Source organism: Diabrotica virgifera, chromosome 3 (genome assembly GCF_917563875.1).
Source record: "Diabrotica virgifera virgifera chromosome 3, PGI_DIABVI_V3a".
In the NCBI taxonomy this organism is placed as follows: domain Eukaryota; kingdom Metazoa; phylum Arthropoda; class Insecta; order Coleoptera; family Chrysomelidae; genus Diabrotica; species Diabrotica virgifera.
The window spans coordinates 46,231,503-46,252,239 of record NC_065445.1 but is presented as its reverse complement, the minus strand read 5'-3'; the positions used below and the strand labels follow the sequence as shown (position 1 = coordinate 46,252,239).

At 32.6% G+C, this 20,737-nt stretch overlaps 1 protein-coding gene across 1 annotated transcript; it reads right to left on the bottom strand.

Moving 5' to 3' along the window:
* Window positions 1–7,392: 7,392 nt before the first annotated feature.
* Window positions 7,393–18,755, bottom strand: LOC114342765 (natterin-4). Its single transcript, XM_028293557.2, has 5 exons — window positions 18,452–18,755; window positions 12,504–12,788; window positions 12,224–12,426; window positions 8,319–8,462; window positions 7,393–7,633 (listed from the first exon to the last, which is right to left on the bottom strand). Exons 1-5 carry the CDS (start codon window positions 18,453–18,455, stop codon window positions 7,544–7,546), a joined length of 726 nt encoding a protein of 241 aa, XP_028149358.2. The 5' UTR covers window positions 18,456–18,755; the 3' UTR covers window positions 7,393–7,543.
* Between the last annotated feature and the right edge of the window lie 1,982 nt (window positions 18,756–20,737).

Below are 20,737 nucleotides of genomic sequence, written 5' to 3'. Positions count from 1 at the left end.
AAAATCTAGCTTTAGTAAATTTAAAGAGATTTTTCAGCGCTGCCTCTTGGTCTAACACCCTTGATAATGAAATTCGGGAGTTACAATCAATAAGAGGATTAATTTGTGTAATCAGGAATCACTCCACCCCACTCTTATGCTCTAGACTCTAGACTATCCTCCAACTCCCTATAGCACGTTAATAGGGTATAGAGGCTACAAATCAGCAAAATGCTTATCATGTTGGAGTTATGGGTACGATATCCTACCCCTAATAATGCCGGACAGCGTGAGGCTCTATTACTCATCTTATCTCTATTAACTTGTCAAGCAAACAAACACGGAATAGGATCGAACCCAGCCTGTGAGACGTTCACACCCCTTAGAAAATGACACATATGTGTTAAAGTTCATTCCGGCAAAGAGAATTGATTTGAGTTCATCAGAAACTACTCCTTCTTCTTCTTCTTCTTCTTGTGCCACTCCTATCGGAGATTGGAAATAATCAAGGCTATCCTGACCTTGTTTACAGCTGACCTAAAAAGTTTATTAGTGGTGCAGCCAAACCACTCTCTCAAATTCCGCAACCATGACATTCTTCTACGGCCTGGCTTGTGTTTTTCTTCTATTTTTCCTTGCATTATATTTTAAAGTAATGCGTATTTACGTCCTTTTATCAGGTGACTCAGATATTCGAGTTTTCTTCGTTTTATCGTTAACAAAATTTCTCGGTCTTTTCCTATCCTTCGTAATACTTCAAGATTTGTGGCTCTTTCAACCCAACTTATCTTCAGCATTCGACGGTAGGACGACATCTCGAAATTTTCAATATTTTTTATGTTGTTCTGTTTGAGAGTCCAGGCCTCTACACCGTATAATAGCGTGTTAAATACGTAGCCTCTTAGCATTCTTAGAAATTACTCCACCTCGCCCCAATTCTTCAGACCATCCTCCACCAACCGATAGCACGCTGATGCGCAATAGTGGCTATTCATAAGCAAAATGCTTGTTACATGAGAGTCCAGGGTACCTACATGAAATACTTCTCCTAATTAGACTGTAAAGCGTGAGGCGCTATAATCCTAATGTTATTTTAGTTGACATATTTATCATCATTGTGCTTTTGCTTGCCCGGACGACTAGTCCTCACTCCGAACTGGGTTCAGTTGGGCGACTCAGCGCTTGACAGTTTGGACCCCTCGGTCTCCCTTTGTGTTATTAGTAATACTTCTTTGTAGTTTGCGTCGTTTTAAAGTTTTTTTGGTTGGCTAAGGCAGGCTTCTTTTTTATATATTATTTGGAGATTTCTTCTGGATTGAAGCCTCTAAATCTCTTTATCTTTGTGATGCCTGACTCGAGTTGAAGTGTTTATCTTCTTGCGATTTTAACTTCATGGATGTATCAGATAGAGCTACATGGTTATAATTTCATCTTAGTATTCATATATGGAATATATTATACCGTATTTAGTCCGTTCTTTAACGGTAAAATATTGCAAAACCTCTAAATTTTAAAGAACCGCTTGGATTGATATGAAATTTGGCATACACATAGAAGTCAAAGAAAAAAATTGATATTGTGCCGATATGTGCTTTTGCCCTGGGGGTGGTTTTCACCCCCTCTTGGGGGTGAAAAAATATTCGTCCAAAAAAAGTGAGGAAATGGATAAACTGGCTAATTTTAAGTAGCTTTTGTTCTATAGAGTTTTTCACTAAGTCAATACTTTTTGAGTTATTTGGCAGTGAATATGTTCATTTTTTCAACAAAATAACCACGCTTTTAGACGGTTTTTCGCAAATAACTCAAATAGTATGTATTTTGTCGAAAAAACATTTTTAGCAAAAATATAACCTGTAAAGATTTTTAAAGCAGAGTTATAGCTAATGAAAAATAGGTTCATATTCGTCAAATTCCAAATGGAATATTTTATGGTGAAATACCCAAAAATGAAGCACATTTCGGGGAAAACTCATTAAAACTTATTTACAGCGTTTAAAAAAAGCTTCATTTTTGTTTTATAAAAAAATTTTTAGCATCAAAATTAAACAAGTTAAGCTCAAAATAAAGTTAGTCTCTTTTGGTTTTGGTAAAAAATCTAGAAAATCACCCCTATTTAGTATCTTAAATGAACTTAATCGTTACGATTTCACAAGTTTCTTGACTCGTGTATATATTGTTTATATGACCTGTAAGTTTCATCGGTTCAAAGTCCTTATTATTTAAAGGGCTGTAGTTAAAAGTGGTTGAACGAATCACTGATCACGAATGTATGCAAATTTTGAAACACCAAATCTTGATCAATTTTTGTCTAACAGAAAAACAAAAAAATACATGATATTCAGAAAAGCAAATCTGACTTTTTTGTTTTTCAAGATTTTTGGTATCTCTAACAATTTTTAAGTTATTTTAAAAAAAATCATATTTTTCAAAATTTAAATTTTTAAAAATTTTATTTTGAAACCAAATTTTTTCAAAAATAAGCACTTTGAATCGATGAAACTTACAGATCATATAAACACATCATAAGTAAAATAATTTGTGGAGCGGTAACGATTAATTACATTTAAGTTGCTAATTAGAGGGTGGTCTTCCCAATTTTTTTTGCAAAAACAAAAGGGACCAACTTTATTTTAAGTGTAACTTGCTTAAATTTAATGCTAGAAACTTTTTGTAAAAACAGAAATAAAGCTTTTTAAACACTTTAAAAAAGTTATAATGGGTTTTTCCTAAAAAAGTGCTTAATTTTTTGGATATTTCACGTCGAGGTATTCTATTTGAAATTTGGTGAATATGAATCTATTTTCATTGGCTATAACTCTGGTTCTACGAGATCCAGAGACCTAACGCTTACACCATTCTTTTTACTTTTTTATAGGCTATATTTTTGCTAAGAACGTTTTTTTCGACAAAATACTTACTTTTTGAGTTATTTGCGAAAACCCGTCTAAAAATGTGGTTATTTTGTTGAAAAATGAACATATTCACTCGCAAATTACTCGAAAAGTGTTGACTTGGCGAAAAAGCTCTATAGAACAAAAGTTACTTAAAATTAGTCAGTTTACCCATTTCCGGACTTATTTTGGACATATATTTTTTCACCCCCAAGAGGGGGTGAAAGTCACCCCCAGGGCAAAAGCACACATCGGCACAATATCACTTTTTTTCTTTGATATGTAAGCTATACGTATGCCAAATTTCATGTCAATCCAAGCGGTTCTTTAAAATTTAGAGCAAAACCCGTGAAAGAATGGACTAATTGATTTTGGTTGGTTTTCAAGCGCAGATAATTTTTCCCTGGCTTTTTCTTCTAATATTTTCAGTGCTCTCACTTGCCTCAGACCTCAAAACAAAAAGCGTTCAGCTACGCATTTGGGCACTTTTGATATTTCTCTCAAGCTTCTGTTGTGGGTTGCTTGTATATTTTGCACGTGTGTCCTATGCGAGAAATTCTTAAACAATTATCCGCAGTGTAATAATATTTAAGTCTGATTTTTTGTTGTTGTTAATTTGCTTTTTTTTCTTGTGAGTCCTCTGATAGCCGCTCTATAGCTGCTTCGGTCTTTTAGATTGTTGCAATTACATTTGGTAAAAACGTTAGGCTTTTATCCGATGTTGCTCCTAGGTATTTGACTTCATTTTTCCATTCGATGGGTCTGTCTTATACTAGTATTAATTGTTCTTCAGGATTATCTCTTCTGTTTCGTGCCTTCCGTAGCTAGTAGTGTGATGCCTAGATATTTAAACTCCATCACTTGTTCTCAAGCGAATAGAGCAAACAATGCCACAGGTTGCCTGAATCACACAATATGGGGAAATGAAAATATCGGAAAAGAAATGAAAGGCAGAATTTAAGAAACAGTCATCAGACCAATAATGACATACGTGGCAGAAACATGACCCGACACAGAGAGGACAAAAAATTGCTCAAAACAGCGGAGATGAAAACCCTTCGAAAAATCGATGGTAAGACTCTATGGGACAGAGTTAGAAATACAGCTATATGACGGAGATGCAAGGTGCATAACATTAATAACTGGGTAAGAAACAGAAGAATAGAATGGAATGACCACATAAGCCGAATGACAAAAAATAGCGTAAGATGTAAATTAATAAAATTTAAGGACATCGGGAGACGATTCCTCAATAGGAAGACGATCAGTGGGAAGACCACGAAAACGATGGAACGACAACTTTATAAAGACACATTGAAAAAACAGACAGAGTCATGTCTATACAAAAAGAAGAAGAAGGTTATCTATTCTATTTTTGAAAATAACAGCTTGTGTCTTCTCTGGATTTATTGATATTTTCCGTTAAATACACCACTCTTCTATTGTATCCGTTGCCGTCTGTAGGTTTCTCATGGCTACATCCTGGTTTCTATGTTTCGCCAGAATGGCAGTGTCGTCTGCATATGGAATTACTATAGAAGAAGCGAAACCATCACAGACACACACACCTAAACAAGGTCGACGATATTATTTACTATTTATTAAAAGAATGGTGGTAAAAAATGCTAGAGAAAAGTTACCATAAACTCACCGAAAAAATGGAATGACAAGCTGTAGGTACATATGTGTGGGGCAGGCGTGAAAATATACACGCAATTAGGTTAAGAGAGCGTTCAAGTATTACGTAACGCGATTTTTGAAGATTTTTGACCCCCCTTCCCCCTCTACGTAACGCACTGTAATGGGCGTTTAACTATTGCGTAACGCAATTTTTGAAGATTTTTGACCCACCCCCCAACCTGCATTACGTAATACTTGAACGCTCCCTTTAAAATCAAGAAGGAACAAGAGACACTTTGTCCATTTTGTGGAAATAATAAAAGAAATCCATCGAGCAAAACAAAAGTTTGACAGGAGAGTAGCGTTATAATATAATATAAAAAGATGTGATGGACGTAAAAAAAACAAAAGTTTAAAATTGCATAATTATCTGTTAAATCTGTAAATTCCTTTTATTAAAAAGATACCAATTTATAATTTAATATTTATTATGACATGTTAATGTTCCGGGCCCTAAAATTCTTAGAATATGATACCTCGTTAAAATAAGAAAGAACTTCGGGAAGGCAATATAAAATGGCATTTTGGAGTTTATTATTGCCATTAATAGGCGTAAATTTAGTCGTGTGTTACTGAATGAGCCTCTTTAAAAACTCTTTAAAAAGCGAGAGGTGTGATCCTTTTCTTAATTGAACCGCTTCCTCAGGGGGCATATTGCAAGCATGCGCCCCCGTGGTGGACAACCGTGTAATATTATGATACAAAGAGATTTATGCAGATGTCATTTGGTATAACAGGAGCACGATCGCACAAAGGAAGGTGTGTTTCGTAAGCAAAATGGTCAATTTGGAGTGTCGTTAGTATTGTGTATATGAAAATAAATAGAAATAATCCAGCGTTATTCATACACGTTCGTACTTTGAAACATCAACGTTTTCTTAATTCTAAAAGTAATTCTGAATATATTATTCAACAATGTAAGAACAAAGAAAATTAGATAATAAACTTTTTCTTCGACTTATTTTTATCTACTCCTATATAGATGGTGGCTTTTCCATTTTTATGATCCTTTACTGTATAAATAACTTTTCTTTGTGTATTTATGAATCTTTTTCATTTATTCGAACATCTGAGGATAGTTGGGTACAAGGTCTATTGTCATTAAAAAGTGCATGAATGTGTTATTTTTATTTCGCCAGTTGGCCTTTTGCACCTTATTTCGTTATCATTTCTTAATCTGTTTCTTGTCTTTTCTCTGTCTACATGCCACTTTTTATGAACATTAAGACTGTATTAATCTTTCTAAACTTATTCAATTTCTACGCGTTTTGTGTTCCAGTTTTCTTTAACTTCTCTGCACTTTTTTCCTTTCAGGGTTCTTCAGGTGTGAGATGTGGGAAATCCATTATAACTGGATTCTGATCTCATGGTTTATTAGGTTCATGGTTTATTCTCGTTGATTTTATGTACTTCGTACTTCTTAAAATTATCGAGCACAATGGAGTCAATTTGATTCCTAACAAGTCTCTTATCCATCTGTAGGTAATTTCAAAGTGACCAGAAACATCCTTGTCTTTAGGATGTTGTTTGAAGAAAGTAGGTATTAGCTATTTTGCTTTGCTCTTATGTTATAACCTTCAGCGCCATAACCAACGTTGGCGATAAACTCATCCATGGTCATAGTTATCTCTCTTCTTAAGGGTATCATCAAGTTAATTTTGGGATATTTTACTTTTCTCTTTAAATGAAATCGGCTAATATTCTTTAGCCGATTTTAAGTTTCTATTGACTATGTGATAGTACTAGTAACTTAATTTATTTTGTAAGATGATATTGATATAATGCAAAAATTAGCAATATTTTTAAGGGGAACCAGTTATTTGAGCGGGCCGAAAAAATTGAACAAAACAAATGATAGTACCTAGGAGAGCGAAATTTTACTAATCCCATTATAAGATTCCAAAGATTACAGAAAAATAGAAAAAAAAGTGCATCAGAACAATCTTTATACAATTTTGCATTAGATCAGTAGAAAGAATGGTCCTTGAGATCACCTTTACAATTGTATTACCGTAAATAAAACTACAAAAAATGGACATCTCGTAACTTTTGCCCTACCGTATCTTCATTATTATTAATATTCTCTTTTCTACGGGAATCGCGGAGATCTAAGGTTTTATCTTCGGTCATAACCAACTTTTACTCTTCCTATCCTGCATCTTTCAAAACAGAAGTCATAGAAATTACAACAAAAGCAATTCCTCACCCTAACTTCATTAGTGCCATAACACTAAAATCGCAAACTCTTCAGAAGAACAAAAACATGGTGTTCAATAAACTCATATTTTTTTTTCTCTATAACTTCCTTATCTAATTTAACCAAATTCTGCACTTGAGTTGAATATCTGTGCAGCAATATAATGCTACTATTAATCCTTAGTTATTGACATTCCTTTACCCTTAAATTTACCCTTAAAATATGTTAAGGCGCTATTGCTAAGGCACCCATATTTAAAATTGCAAGATTAGGGCGTATCAACTTGCAATCATCTCACAAGTTATGGCACAAGAGAAGTTTTACTTGAGTACCTAATGCTTGTCTAACTAATGCATTATCACAGGTTAGGGCAATATTTAAAAATGAACGGTACTTATCACGCTAACGCAAGCTGTATTATGGCGCTCTTGCTAATGTTGAGAGAGCCAAAGTCGGAAATGGTAATAATGACACAGGCACACAATGCAGATTATAAGATAACTAAATTATATTGCATTATTCCACAATGAAGGCAATGCCTAAAGGAATGTGTTAGGTCAAAAAAAGATTTTCCATTTTTTAGGGTTATGGCACTATTTAAGTAGGGATGCCATTTATGGTAGAAAGGATTAAGAAAAAACTGTGTGTTTAAAATAATTTATTTATACAAATCATCTAATATATCTAACTCACATATTATATTGAATAACTTGTATTATTTTATGACAATATTTTGTAGCAATTTTTGTATACCATATACTAAACTAATTGGAAAGTCTTTGTAAATAGAGAAAAACTAGTTCCTAGAAACTAATACATCATAAGCGGCATATGCTATTTCTCTTCCGTCGAATGGTATATAACAATTTCTGTGACTTGGATGTATCTAAAAATATAAACAATTGGATTAAAAAAAATCGGACAATGGTTAATTAAGATTAATTAAATATAAATATTTACTGTCATGATACAATAAAAATTATCGGTTTATCATGAAACCTTCTATCTACTTATGCTTATCTATTTAGATAATAATAAGAGTATACCTATGTCATCAATATTTTTACCACCATTTTATCAATGTAAAACTGGCTGTAATGATGTAGAATTGTGGTAAAAAAATATTTTTAAATTCGAATTTAAGACATACCAACAATACCAGGAAGTCGGAGAACAACTCATCTAAAATCTCATAGGTACACAAAACATTATGTCAGAATCTGATATCCCTAGGATAATAACATCGTCCTTAATTTTTTTTCGACCACACACATGCTGTGTCCTACCAGATTCAGGCCAAGTATATCAATTTTTGAAAAATCGTACATAACCTAATAAAACCAGGTTATACATCCTCCCTGGATTTTTTTTTAAATAATTTTTATTGAGAAATATTTCCGGAATTTTAATCGAAATGTCAAACAGAAGTTAATTAAAAATTTATTTTTAAGAGAATTGTGAATTAATCTGATATAAACATAACAAACAAGTTAAAAATTTCAATTTTTCTCTTTCTTAAAAATGATCAACTACTAAAAGTGCTCAAGAAAATCATCAATATAAATACAAACCTTGCCCACAGTTTGGGAATGTTGATGCATAACTCGTCCGATGTAAAGCTTTTCGCCATTAACAGTTCTACCACCTTCAATTGCATTATGCGGCACTTGTCCACCAAATCCTGGAACCCAATGTGCAGATGTATGAGATAAAACCTAAAAGTAAAAGATATGATAACTAGATATATTGTACACAGTGATACAAAAGATATTTGGGTCACTAATATTCTCTGTCTTTCTCTCTCTCTCTCTCTCTCTCTCTCTCTCTCTCTCTCTCTCGCTCTCTCCTTCTCTCTTGTCGTTTTTCGTTTTCCCATGGATCGTGATATCCTCCAATACTGATAACAAATTTGCTTCACTGGTCTCTATCTTCAGCTGCTTTAAGAGTTTCGCAGAATGGGTGACCCGCTGAATTCTGGATTTGGTTGAACCATCTGGTGACCGTCCCCCTTTTCTTCTCTAAGGAATGTTTCCAGACAAAATAAATCTTTCTAAATTATCATCTCTTTCTAAATTATCAATATTAAAGAAGTGTATAATTCGCTACACATGTTATGGGCAAACTTTTTTAATACCAAGTTGGTTAAAAACGGAAACGTTTGTCCAATGAGGTGTCCAAGATATGCACAGAATTCTTCTCCAACACCACAGTACAAAGGCATCAATTTTTTGGGTTCTTGTGAGCGAGGAGTCCAGGATTCTGCCCCATACAGAAGTTTTGTGAATGCAAGTGCACCAATGTCATCTTTATTTTTTGGGAGAAAGATTTATCTTTCCAATCTTTAGTTAGGCAGCTCATCGCATTTTTCGGCATACTAATGAGTTTTCGGACTTCTGCTGCACAGTTCGTTATGATAGATTCGAGATAATTGAAGCTGTCTTCTGCAGATGTCTTCTAAAAACTCTAATACCTTACCAATTACCACCACTGTATAGAATGAGACTGCAGCGATATGTACAATGGTATCATTAGGCTTTAATGTAATTTCCTCTTTTTCTCGAAAATGTGTATACAGTTTCTGGCGTAGTAGGTCTTATAGTAGCCAATGGTTGGTTTATTACTATTTGGTCTTTTCACTTCGTCTTCTAATTGTAAGAAGTTTTGTATCCTCCTTCGTTTGAGCGCTTCTATCAACTTCATATTCTTACCCGTAATATTCGGAGATCGTACCTGATTGGTGTCCAATTCTCTTCAATCTGTATATATCTGACACCTTTGCAACCGCGGCAAAGAAATATGGATATGCTGATTAATTATCATCACTAGCCACCCGCCATAATAGAATAAAAAAGTGCAAGCATCATACAGACAGAAGATTTGATAACTCTAAGAAAATAGTTCAGTGACTAGAGGCTTGCCCAAATATGAGAAAAACGAAAAAAATATATCTTAGGTTGCCTGTTCCACCAGAACATCAGCTCTAAATCTGTAATGTAATGTAATGTACTGTAATGTAATGTAATGTAATGTAATGTAATGTAATGTAATGTAATGTAATATAATGTAATGTAATGTAATGTAATGTAATGTAATGTAATGTAATGTAATGTAATGTAATGTAATCAGCTCAAATTTTTACAATTCAACTTAAATTTAACTAAACTATTAAAGCACAATATGATTGCATAAAAAGGTATTTTAGATCTCATTCTTAATAGTACATAGTAATAAATGAAAAAAATCATTACTATTAAATTTGTTTGCATTTCTACACATTCTCTGTAAGGGTTTATTTACAGTATAAGTTCGATTATGAAATTCTAAATAAAATAAGTCTTGGGACCTGGTGTCTCTACAGGGAGTACGGAAGTAAACCTTTTCCAAAAGAGCACTAGCATCAATGCCTCCTCGTATTAATGTATATGTATATACATCTAGCAATATTCGCCTTTCATCAAGAGTAGTCAATTTAAGTAAAGATTGTAAAACAATGTATTTAATTTCATTTACAGGTATTCTCAATTTAAAAGCAATAAATCTTAAGAACTTTCTCTGTACTCTTTATAATAGATCTTTGTAGCAGTTATAATGTGGATACCAAATATTGCTACCATATTCCAAAACCGATCTAATAAGGGAACAGTAGATATTTGTGAGACAATAAATATTATTAAATTCAGAGAGACTCCGTTTCATGAAACCTAAAAGTTTCATGAATCTATTAGAAACGTAAGAAAAGTGGTCCCTGAAGCTTACTGTAGGTCAAAAATCTGGTACACTAAGTTGTCGAATACTGAGTTCCAGCCTGATTGAACAGCAGCCACGTAACAAAGATCGACACTAAACTCTATCAAACCATGAGGATTACCAACGGAATTATTAAGAGTACCCCTATTCCATGAATCTACCCACCACATACTTACTTTATACGGGGTGTTTCATTAATAATTGTCCATATAGTAACTGGAGAAACCTTAGCAAAAAATACGAAGATTTAACCTAAAACACTTAAATAAAATGTGGTTCCTTACTGATTTACGGGTCCAGGACGTTTCATCGCCGCCGTTTCGATGCCGCCAGTTCGATGCCGATGCCGGCCGATTCATCGCCAGTCAATTAATCGCTATCTGATATATTTCTGAATTTTCGACAGTTACAATTATTAGTTATTTTTAGTATTAATTAGGAATTCTAGGAAATGCGAGATATGACGGCGATGAAATGGACTGGCGATGAACCGGCGGCATCGAAATGGCCGGCGATGAACCGGCGGCATCGAAACGTCCCATTCCGCTGATTTACAGGGTGTTTTACCTAAAATTTTAAAAACAATTTTTGCTTTTTGCTCAACATTTTAACACTGTTCGACGTATCCTTTTCATACTTGGCAGGAAGTATACTCGTAGGTACTGTGCAAACTGCTAAATTATGTTAAACAATCGCTTCTGGCTATTACCAGAGGAGTACGACGGGGGAAAGTAAATGGTTGACCCTTTCCAAATTCTACACCACTGGCGGAATTGCTATTTTAGTTCAATTTGTGGATTCTCCAATACTTTCTATGAAAATAGTATACTATTCATTCGTAAGGATAAAGTCATTAGTCTTCAAGATCTTTTAAGTTAAAAATGAAACGACACGGTTATTTTGATTAATGTATTGTGTCGCTTCATTATTAATTTCAAATATCTCGAAAACTAACCATCTTATCGTTACGAATGAAGAGTATATTATTTACATAAACAGGATGGGAAAATCAAAAAATTACACCTAAATAGCAATTTTGTCAATGGCGTAGAATTTGGGAAGGGACAACCAGCCACTATCCCCTATCGTACGCCTCTGGTAGTAGCTAGAAACGTTTATTTATCTTAATTTAGTAGGGTGTACAGTACTTACCCTTTGTAGCAAGTATTATAAGGATACGCCAAACAGTTTTAAAGTACTGGGTACAAATAATTGTTAAATTTTAATGATATGAATCATATCAAAATGTACCTAATCAAAATAACTGTGCCGTTTCATATTTAACTTCAAATATCTCGAATACTAATGACTTTGTCGTTACCAATGAAGAGTATATTATTTACGTAGAAAGTATTTTACAATCTAAAAATTGCACTAAAATAGTCATTCCTCCAGTGGCGTAGAATTTGAGAAGGGTCAACCATTTACTATCCCCTGTCGTATGCCTCTGGTAGTAGGTAGAAACGTTTGTTTATCACAATTTAGTAAAGTGTATAAGCGTAGCACTTTCTGGCAAGTATGAAAAGGGTACGTCGAATAGTTTTAAAATGCTGAGCAAAAATAATTTTTAAATTTTTAGATAAAACACCCTGTAACTCAGTAAGGAACCACATTTTATTTAAGTGTTTTAGGTTAAATCTTCGTATTTTGTGCTAAGGTTTCTCCAGTTACTATGTCGACAATTATTAATGAAACACCCTGTATAGGATAATAATTAATATGATTTTACCTGAAAATTAGTTTTAGCATATTCCTTTCCATCATAGGAAACATAACAGCAGCGTCGTCCCGGAATAACTTTGGCCGGCAACCAATCACCTTCATGAAAGGCTCTACCAACATAAATTGGTTGCCCATCTATATCGGTACCACCCCTGACTGCAGAGTTAGGCATCGGACTGTGAAGATAGCAGTCCACCCAGATTGCATAACCTATGTAGAGATTTAAATACGTATAAAAACACAAATCTCGGTAAAGCTAGGCAGATTATAACATAAATTAGACTTACTTGAATGAGATGGTCCATGGTGGGTTGGTGGCCAATTTGAATTTGTTGGCGGTTGGGGATATGTTGGCGGCTGTGGATATGTTGGTGGTTGTGGATACATTGGCGCTGAGTTTCCATTGTAATAGGGATTATACGCAGGAGGTGCTGGATAAGAAGGGTAACCTGATGGTGGTCTATTATGGGAATGATGCGGGCAAGTGGCAGGTTGTGACGGATAGTTGGTAACGTTCCTCTGACATTGTTCACAATTATGTGTTGGATATTCTTGTTTAAATCCGTAACCAGCTGAAAACCCACGTAGATATTAAAAAATGTTATTGTAAGCCAATTATAATATTGTCCAATATGCGAAGTTTTTTGTACTTTTAAGACAAAACGTGACAAATATCTTACGTGATATTTTGGTTATGTTAGCCACTCAGTTTGTACTTGTACTATTTTATGTATTATTTTTTGTACATGTACATCTTTTGTAGGTAAATAGTTTTCTTTATTTTATGCACCAGAAATGTCAAAATGATCCAGAAAACAGAATAGCAGTTCATCAATGATTGCTTTCTTTTCATGAGCTACTTCAGTTCATTATCCCCTTCACGAGAAAGGGAATAACTTTGTTGAGGGCTTATCTAAATTTTGTATATGTAAATAATGAATGACAAGTGTTTCCTCGATTTGATAAACATATAAATTAGCCAAATGGGAAATTTAAAGATATGAAATTAGCTTTTAAATAAGGTCATACTTTAAAAAAAAATAAAAATAATAAAACAAAATAGATACATATACAACATATTTAACATATAACATATTTAAGTAAACACTAAATAAGCGAGCGGCACACCCCTAATTTGAGACTTAGAAATTGAAAGAGCGACCATGATAGGTGAATGGCAAATTTTGGTCATTCTTTATGTTTTCGAGGTCGCCGAATCCGAATATGAAGTTTATTTTTACTTATAATTTCAAAAATTGAATTGAATTGTTCAAAAATCAAATTATAAGCAATAATGCGAAAAATCAATTTTGATAATTTTTCAAATTTAACTCGCTGTATCTTTGGTCGCTGTATATATTTAATTTTGAAAAATTTACTCTATTATCTCCGAAGTATTTAGATAACCATGAAATTTCCGAAATATTTAAAAAATTAAAAAAGAGTTGTTAATTTTTAAACATTTTGTCGTCAAATTTCATGTTTACTTAAAAAAGTTGAGTGACACACTTTTTAGTTTATAGTTTTGACTAACACAGCATTAAAACATAAGTCATTAAGAAGTTTTTTGAAAAAATGCAAGTCAAAATATACAATAGGAAAAAAGTTATGTGACTTTATATACGAGTGGCACTCGCCCAAAAAACGCTGATTTCTCGAGATACTGACCACGGTGTGGTGAATGGCTAATTTTGGTCATACTTTATATTTTTGATGGTGATGGAAACGAGATTGAGGTTTATTTTGAATTTTAAGTGGGGGAACATTGGCAGAATCGCAATTTTACCATAAAAATAAAAAAAAAACAATCACGTTTTTCTTAAAATTAACAGTGGCACCATTTTTTTATTCTAAGAAACATTTTGTTCTCTGTACTCTATATTTTAACATAAGCTTGATTAATAAGCTACATTTCAAATGTTGTCACTCAACTTTTGCGATTAAACTTTGCAATTCAGGGATCTTCACCTTTTACTTTAAAAAATTCATAACTTTTACTATAATAAGACTGAAACCTTGAAACAGGTCCCATTGTCTTAAGAAAGGTGAGAACTATACAGGGTGAGGCAAATAAAGGGCCTATTAGAAATATCTCGAGAACTAAAGGCAACAGAATCATGAAAATTTGAATTATGGGGTTTTGAAGGGTCATCTGTTTAATGAAAATATTTTCATCTATTTGCTATTTCCCGTTATACCGGAAGTTGTTTATAACTTCGATTTTTTAAATGGGACACCCTGTACATTTTTATATTTTTGGATTCTATTCGATGTTTTCTTTCTTAAAATGTGAGGTTTTGTAATGTTTACAGGGTATTTTAAAAGATAATTACGTTTATTTATTAATTTCGTAGCAATATTCAAACCCTGTAGAATTGTAGTAATTTGACATCTAAAACTCTACTTACGTTCAAATGATTTTTAATATAGTCTACTATTGTCAAGAATCATTGCTATAGCTAAATTTTTAATTTGAGTATACAGGGTTGGTCGAAACTCGGAATGAGTATTTTTTGAGTTTTCTTAAATGGAATTTTAAATTGAATTTGGAACTTGAAATGTATTTTAGTATTGTAATTAAATGATATTTTAAGGTACTTTTTTATTTCTTAAGCATTCCCTATACCTAACTGCTTTAATTTGTGCTTAATTGTTAATCGCACCAACAATCTAAACTACGTGGGTATTTTGATAGCTAAACCATTATTGGTAATTTTAAGGATCAGTCTGGATTAATATGTATTTATTTCTGAAAAATTATTTGTGATTAAATATTTTCACGGCCAACCTAATGAAATTTTACGTATTTTTTGTTGCAATTAATGTATAGCTTGAATCACCAATAACTGACAAATTAAAGCAGTTAGGTATAGGGAATACTTATAAAATAAAAAAGTACCATGAAATATCATTTCACTACAATACTAAAATACAGAGTGTTCCATTTAAGAAAACTGGGAAAAGATTCATTCCGAGTTTCGACCAACCCTGTATACTAAAATTTTAAAATTAGCTATACTAATGATTCATAATAATAGTAGACTATATTAAAAATCAGTTGAACGTAAGCAGAGCTTATAATGTCAAAATATTAAAATTCTACAGGGTGTGAATATTGCTACGAAATTAATATAAGAACGTAAATATCTCTTAAAATACCCTGTATAATATTACAAAACATTATATTTTAAGAAAGAAGATATTGAGGAGAATCCAAAAATGTAAAAATATATAGGGTATCTCATTTAAAAAAAACGAAGTTATAAGCAACTTCCGGTATAACCGGAAGTTGCAAAGAGATGAAAATATTTTCATTAAATGGATCATCCTTTAAAACTCCTTTATTCCAATTTTCATGATATTGTTGCCTTTAGTTCTCGAGATATTTCTAATAGGACAGTTATCTGCCTCACCCTATATACTATAAAAATTTTCGAAAGGAAAAAATGTTACAATGGAAGAGAGTTGTAAGCGAGTTAAACCCAGAAAAACGTAACTTTATTTCATTTTTATGGTAAAATTGCTATTTTGACAATGTTCGCCAACTTAAAGTTCAAGATAAAACCTCATATTTGTTTTCAGCACCATCAAAAACATAGAGTATGATCAAAATTAGCCTGTCACCACACCGTGGTCAATATATCGAGAAATAAGCGTGTTTTTGGAGGAGTGTTACTCGCCTATAAAGTCACATAACTTTTTTTCTATTGTATATTTTGACTTGAAATTTTCCAGAAAACTTCAATGACATGTTGTAATGCTTTACTCACTGAAGATAGCCTTTAAAGAATAGTTCACAGATTTAATACAAGAGCAAAGAAATTTAACATAACGATTTAGTCGAAATACTAGAACAATAATAATATTCAGTAAAGAACCCATAAGATGTAAACTAAAAGTCGATAGAGTTACTTTGAACAAATAATTGAAATAAAGTTCCTATGGATTACACTAGCCAGTTATGATATTACTAGGACTAGGATTACTAGAATGCCTTATAACTCTATAATTCGTAATTGAGACATTAACTGCGAGATGAAATTAAGAATCTATAAGGCGAGTGTACGACCAATAATGGGATCTGCAAAAAAACAAGACACGAAAAAGCCAAAACACAGATGGTGTTGAAATGAGAATATGTACTTGGAATAATTATTACAGGAATAACGATGGAAGACCAAAGAACGAGTGATAAGATCAGAACAAAATTTATTTGACTTAATTGAAGATGTAAAATAATAAAAATATGACCGAAAGGTTTGCTGCAGATTTAAAAAAATCTATGTGTATGTGTATACAGGGTGTTTGGTAAAGAATATTTGCCATAGCTTAACATTAGATTTCTGAGTTTAAAATAGGTCGATTTAAGCTAACTTACCTTATTACAAAAGTTGTTAATAACCGAAATACAGGGTGTCAAAGTCAAACTTTTATTTTATTTATTGTTGAATATTTCCTGACAAGCATGGGACAACAACACGAAATTTGCTAAGAGGTGCTGGTATTGTGCAATACTCTAAATTATGTTAAACAAACGTTTTTGGCTACTACCAGAGGCGTACGACGGGGGAACGTTAATGGTTGACCCTTCCCAAATTCTACGCCACAGGAGTAATTGCTATTCTAGTGCAATTTTTTGATTCTCCAATACTTTTTATGTAAAAAACATACTTTTCATTCGCAACGATAAAGCCATTAGTTTTCGAGATATTTGAAGATAAAAACGAAGGAGCATAATATATTAATCAAAATAAGTGTGCCTTTTCATTTTTAACTTCAAATATCTCGAAAACTAATGACATTATTGTTACGAATGAGAAGAGTATATTATTTGTATAGAAAGTATTGGAGAATCTAAAAATTATGCTAAAATAGCAGTTTCATCAGTGGCGTAGAATTTGGGACGGGTCAACCATTCACTTTCACCTGTCGTACGCCTCCGGTAGTAGCCAGAAACGAATATATAACATAATTTACTAGGGTATACAGTGCCTACACTTTTTGCCAAGTATCACAAGGATATTTCAAATTATTTTAAAGTATTCTTTTTTTTTAATAATTTATTCTTTGTTTAAAACTTTAAGAACTATGTGTGCTCGGTACTATAAAACTATTTGACATATCCTTATGGTATTTGGCAGAAAGTGTAGGTACTGTACACCCTACTAAATTATGTTAAATAATCGTTTGTGGTTAATACCAGAGGCGTACGACAGGAGAAAGTGAATGGTTGACCCTTCCCAAATTCTACGCTACTGATTTAACTGCTATTTAAGCAGATTTTTTAGATTCTCCAATACTTTCTATGTAAATAATATACTCTTGATTCGTAACGATAAAGTCATTCATTTTCGAGATATTTGAAGTTATAAATGAAAAGGCACACTTATTTTGATTCATGTAGATATTATGCTTCTTCGTGTTTAGCTTCAAATATCTCGAAAACTGATGACTTTATCGTTACGAATTAAGAGTATATTATTTACATAGAAAGTATTGGAGAATAAAAAAATAGCACTAAAATTAAAATTTTGCCAGTGGCGTAGAATTTGGGAAGGGTCAACCATTCACGTTTCCCCATCGTACGCCTCTGGAAGTAGCCAGAAACGTTTGTTTAACATAATTTAGTAGGGTGTACAGTACCAGCACCACTTACAAAATTTCGTGTTTTTTACCCACGCCTCTCAGGAAATATTCAAAAATAAATAAAATAAAAGTTTAAATTTGACACCCTATATTTCGGTTATTATCAAATTTTGAACTAAGGTAAGTTAGCTTAAATCGACCTATTTTAACCTCATGAATCTAAGGCTAAGCTATGGCCCATTCTTTACCAAACACCCTGTATATCTGTAGTGTTTTGGGAAAAATTGATATTATATCCGATTTTTGCCAAAATTAGATTCTTTGTTCTTATGTTGTTTACTAACATTTCTACAATTTGGTAGAGTTTAGTATGTCTATGTATGTATGATAAAGGTAAAATCTTTAAAAATGACAATATATTATTATGTATCCGATTTTTACTTATTAGCTAGGGCAAAACTTGATAATATTATATTACTTGATTTCTTATGTTGATTACTTTTTCTTTTTGGATTGCCAAAACATGATACAAACTTTCAAAATGTCCTCCTTTGCCAAAACACTACAGATTTAGAAAACACGGCCATACAACTTAATTATAAAATATAGTTAAAGTTATTTTGTTAAGCCAAGTAATAAAAAAACTTACCCATATTAATTTAACTTGATTAACACAAGTAAACCAAAAAAGAAAATACGGTTAACCACACTCAATTGTCGTGCGCACTATGTAGGTATTTGTAGAATATAATAGACTCGGATGATACGTTATCAGTAGTTTATCTACATAATATTTATATTTCTACTCGGAATTGATGTTTTGTCAGAAATAAACACAAACCGTTATTATTATCGACGATAAGTTTTGTCGAGCACTTATTATCTGTACCATATAAAACTGGCATTGCAAATTTCACGTTAATTATGATTGCGATGAACACTTTAAATGAAATGAGTTTAAATTGAATGAATCATAAATACTTCACAAATGTTGACCTCTGACATGTTTATACATATTATTATTATTATGCATTGTGGTGCAACAGTGAATACAGATAATCCAATATATAGATACTATAATATAGTGCAGTATGTATATGGGTATTTGACCTTGACCTAGGTATAAATGCAATATCCGGCTCTTATATCAATGCGACATCGAACCTTCTCATAACAACAATAAGAACGATTGGAAGCTTGTCTGCCTTAATGTTTCATCTCGGAATTGGGAACCGTAATTTTCACCGTTTTTATATTTCTCAATCTCAATGTTAAAATGGTCTAAGTTAGGATTCTTAATAAAATCTCGCAGATTGTCACTCGAAAATCTAGAGAATATAGGTGGTTCTGTAAGGTGATATTGTTAGTTAATTAACTCAAAGTAGTCCTTTGAATCAAAATTTTTATAGAAGAAAGTTTGAAGACCCTCACGTTTTTTGATTTGGTCACTGGCAAACTTTTTTTGATGTCCAAGAGGTAGATCATTTGAATGTCGCAGACATACAAAATACTGAAGCGGTTTTTTAAGATGTTCTTCTAACAGCCGTATTACATCACCCTTAACTCCAGTATTTACGACTCTTTAGTCACATGCAATAGCTGGATTTGATACTTTCTGATATACCAGACAGCGGATACCCATATCCCAAATATTTGCACCCTGGCTCATGCAAAAGTGTTATGTGTTCTTCCACGATCGATTGACCATAAAACTTATACCGTTTTTTACTTGAGCTAAAGTTTTGTCGTTGCGTCGGTAAATTTCTTCTTTTAGCATTGTTCTCTCTGATTATATTTGTTTTTGTTTTCCCTATCAATCGAGCTTATCACCATTTTTCTGGGACCTCTTTGATTTAATAGAAATTCGCGCTCATCCAGAGTCACTTTTTGAGATTTGCTACAAAGACAATTAATCATAGTGTCACATTTGCATGCTGCAAGATCGAAAAGTGTAGTTTTACTTTTGTTTTTAAAGCATTGAATTTTATTTTTGTAAAATTCACTGTTTTCACTGTTCTTCAATGGTTTCATAAGTTTCATATATTTGCCATGATATAGGCTTTTAAAAGCTGAATAATTCTTGTATGTTAAATTATTGGAGTTAAAGCCTTTTTCCATATTTCCTCCAATTTAATTGCAATTTGTTCGGCAATACCAGAAAATTCTGGCTCTTTCTTGCTGAGTTTTTTAACCTCTTGGAACTACAAAACTTCATCGCTTGTTTGTATTTCGGTAAAAAATTTTCAGGTATATTTGGTGGATGCCCAAAAATGGGGCGGTCCACAGCACATCTTGATTTTATTCCCAATGATCCTGGTTTATCTATTTTAAAAATCTTTAATTTACAAACAACAATAATAACAAAGTAAGGCATCGCACCGAACATAAGTGAAAATTACACGCAGGGACTCACGAAGCGGGACATTTCAAAGGGGTTGGGGAGACTGAAAAAACACATAAAACTTTAAATATCGTTTAAATTTGTAATTAACAACAATTTATGTTTTCTTTAATTGATCTTAGATCGAGTTAGCACATATTTTATTCCAAATAATATAAATTGAAATTTCCATAAAATTCAGATATTTAATAAAATTCAAGGTCATTGGGGGGCAGAAAATTCGCTTAGAAAAAAAATTAAAAATACTAATATGCTGAAAAATAACACTAGCAACTTTTTCACGCTATTAGATATATACCATTTTTAACTTTTATTTTTTCGATGCACCCTAATGAAAACCCTTCGAAAAATCGACTGTAAAAAACTATGGAACAGAGCTATAAAAACGGGTGCCGGACAGACAAAACTGAAAAAACAAACAGGGTCATGTCTACACAAAAAATGAAGAAGACGTAATCATAAAAATCCAAAAATCAATGTTGCAATTAATGGCTTAATAAAGTTGTTACTTTTCTGTTAGTAATATATTTGATC

Coding starts and splice junctions, on each gene's coding strand:
- LOC114342765 (XM_028293557.2), bottom strand. Junction 12,427..12,503: donor CCATGGACCATCTCATTCAA/GTAAGTCTAATT, acceptor ATCTCTACATAG/GTTATGCAATCTGGGTGGAC. Junction 7,634..8,318: donor ATTCCCAAACTGTGGGCAAG/GTTTGTATTTAT, acceptor TTATATTTTTAG/ATACATCCAAGTCACAGAAA.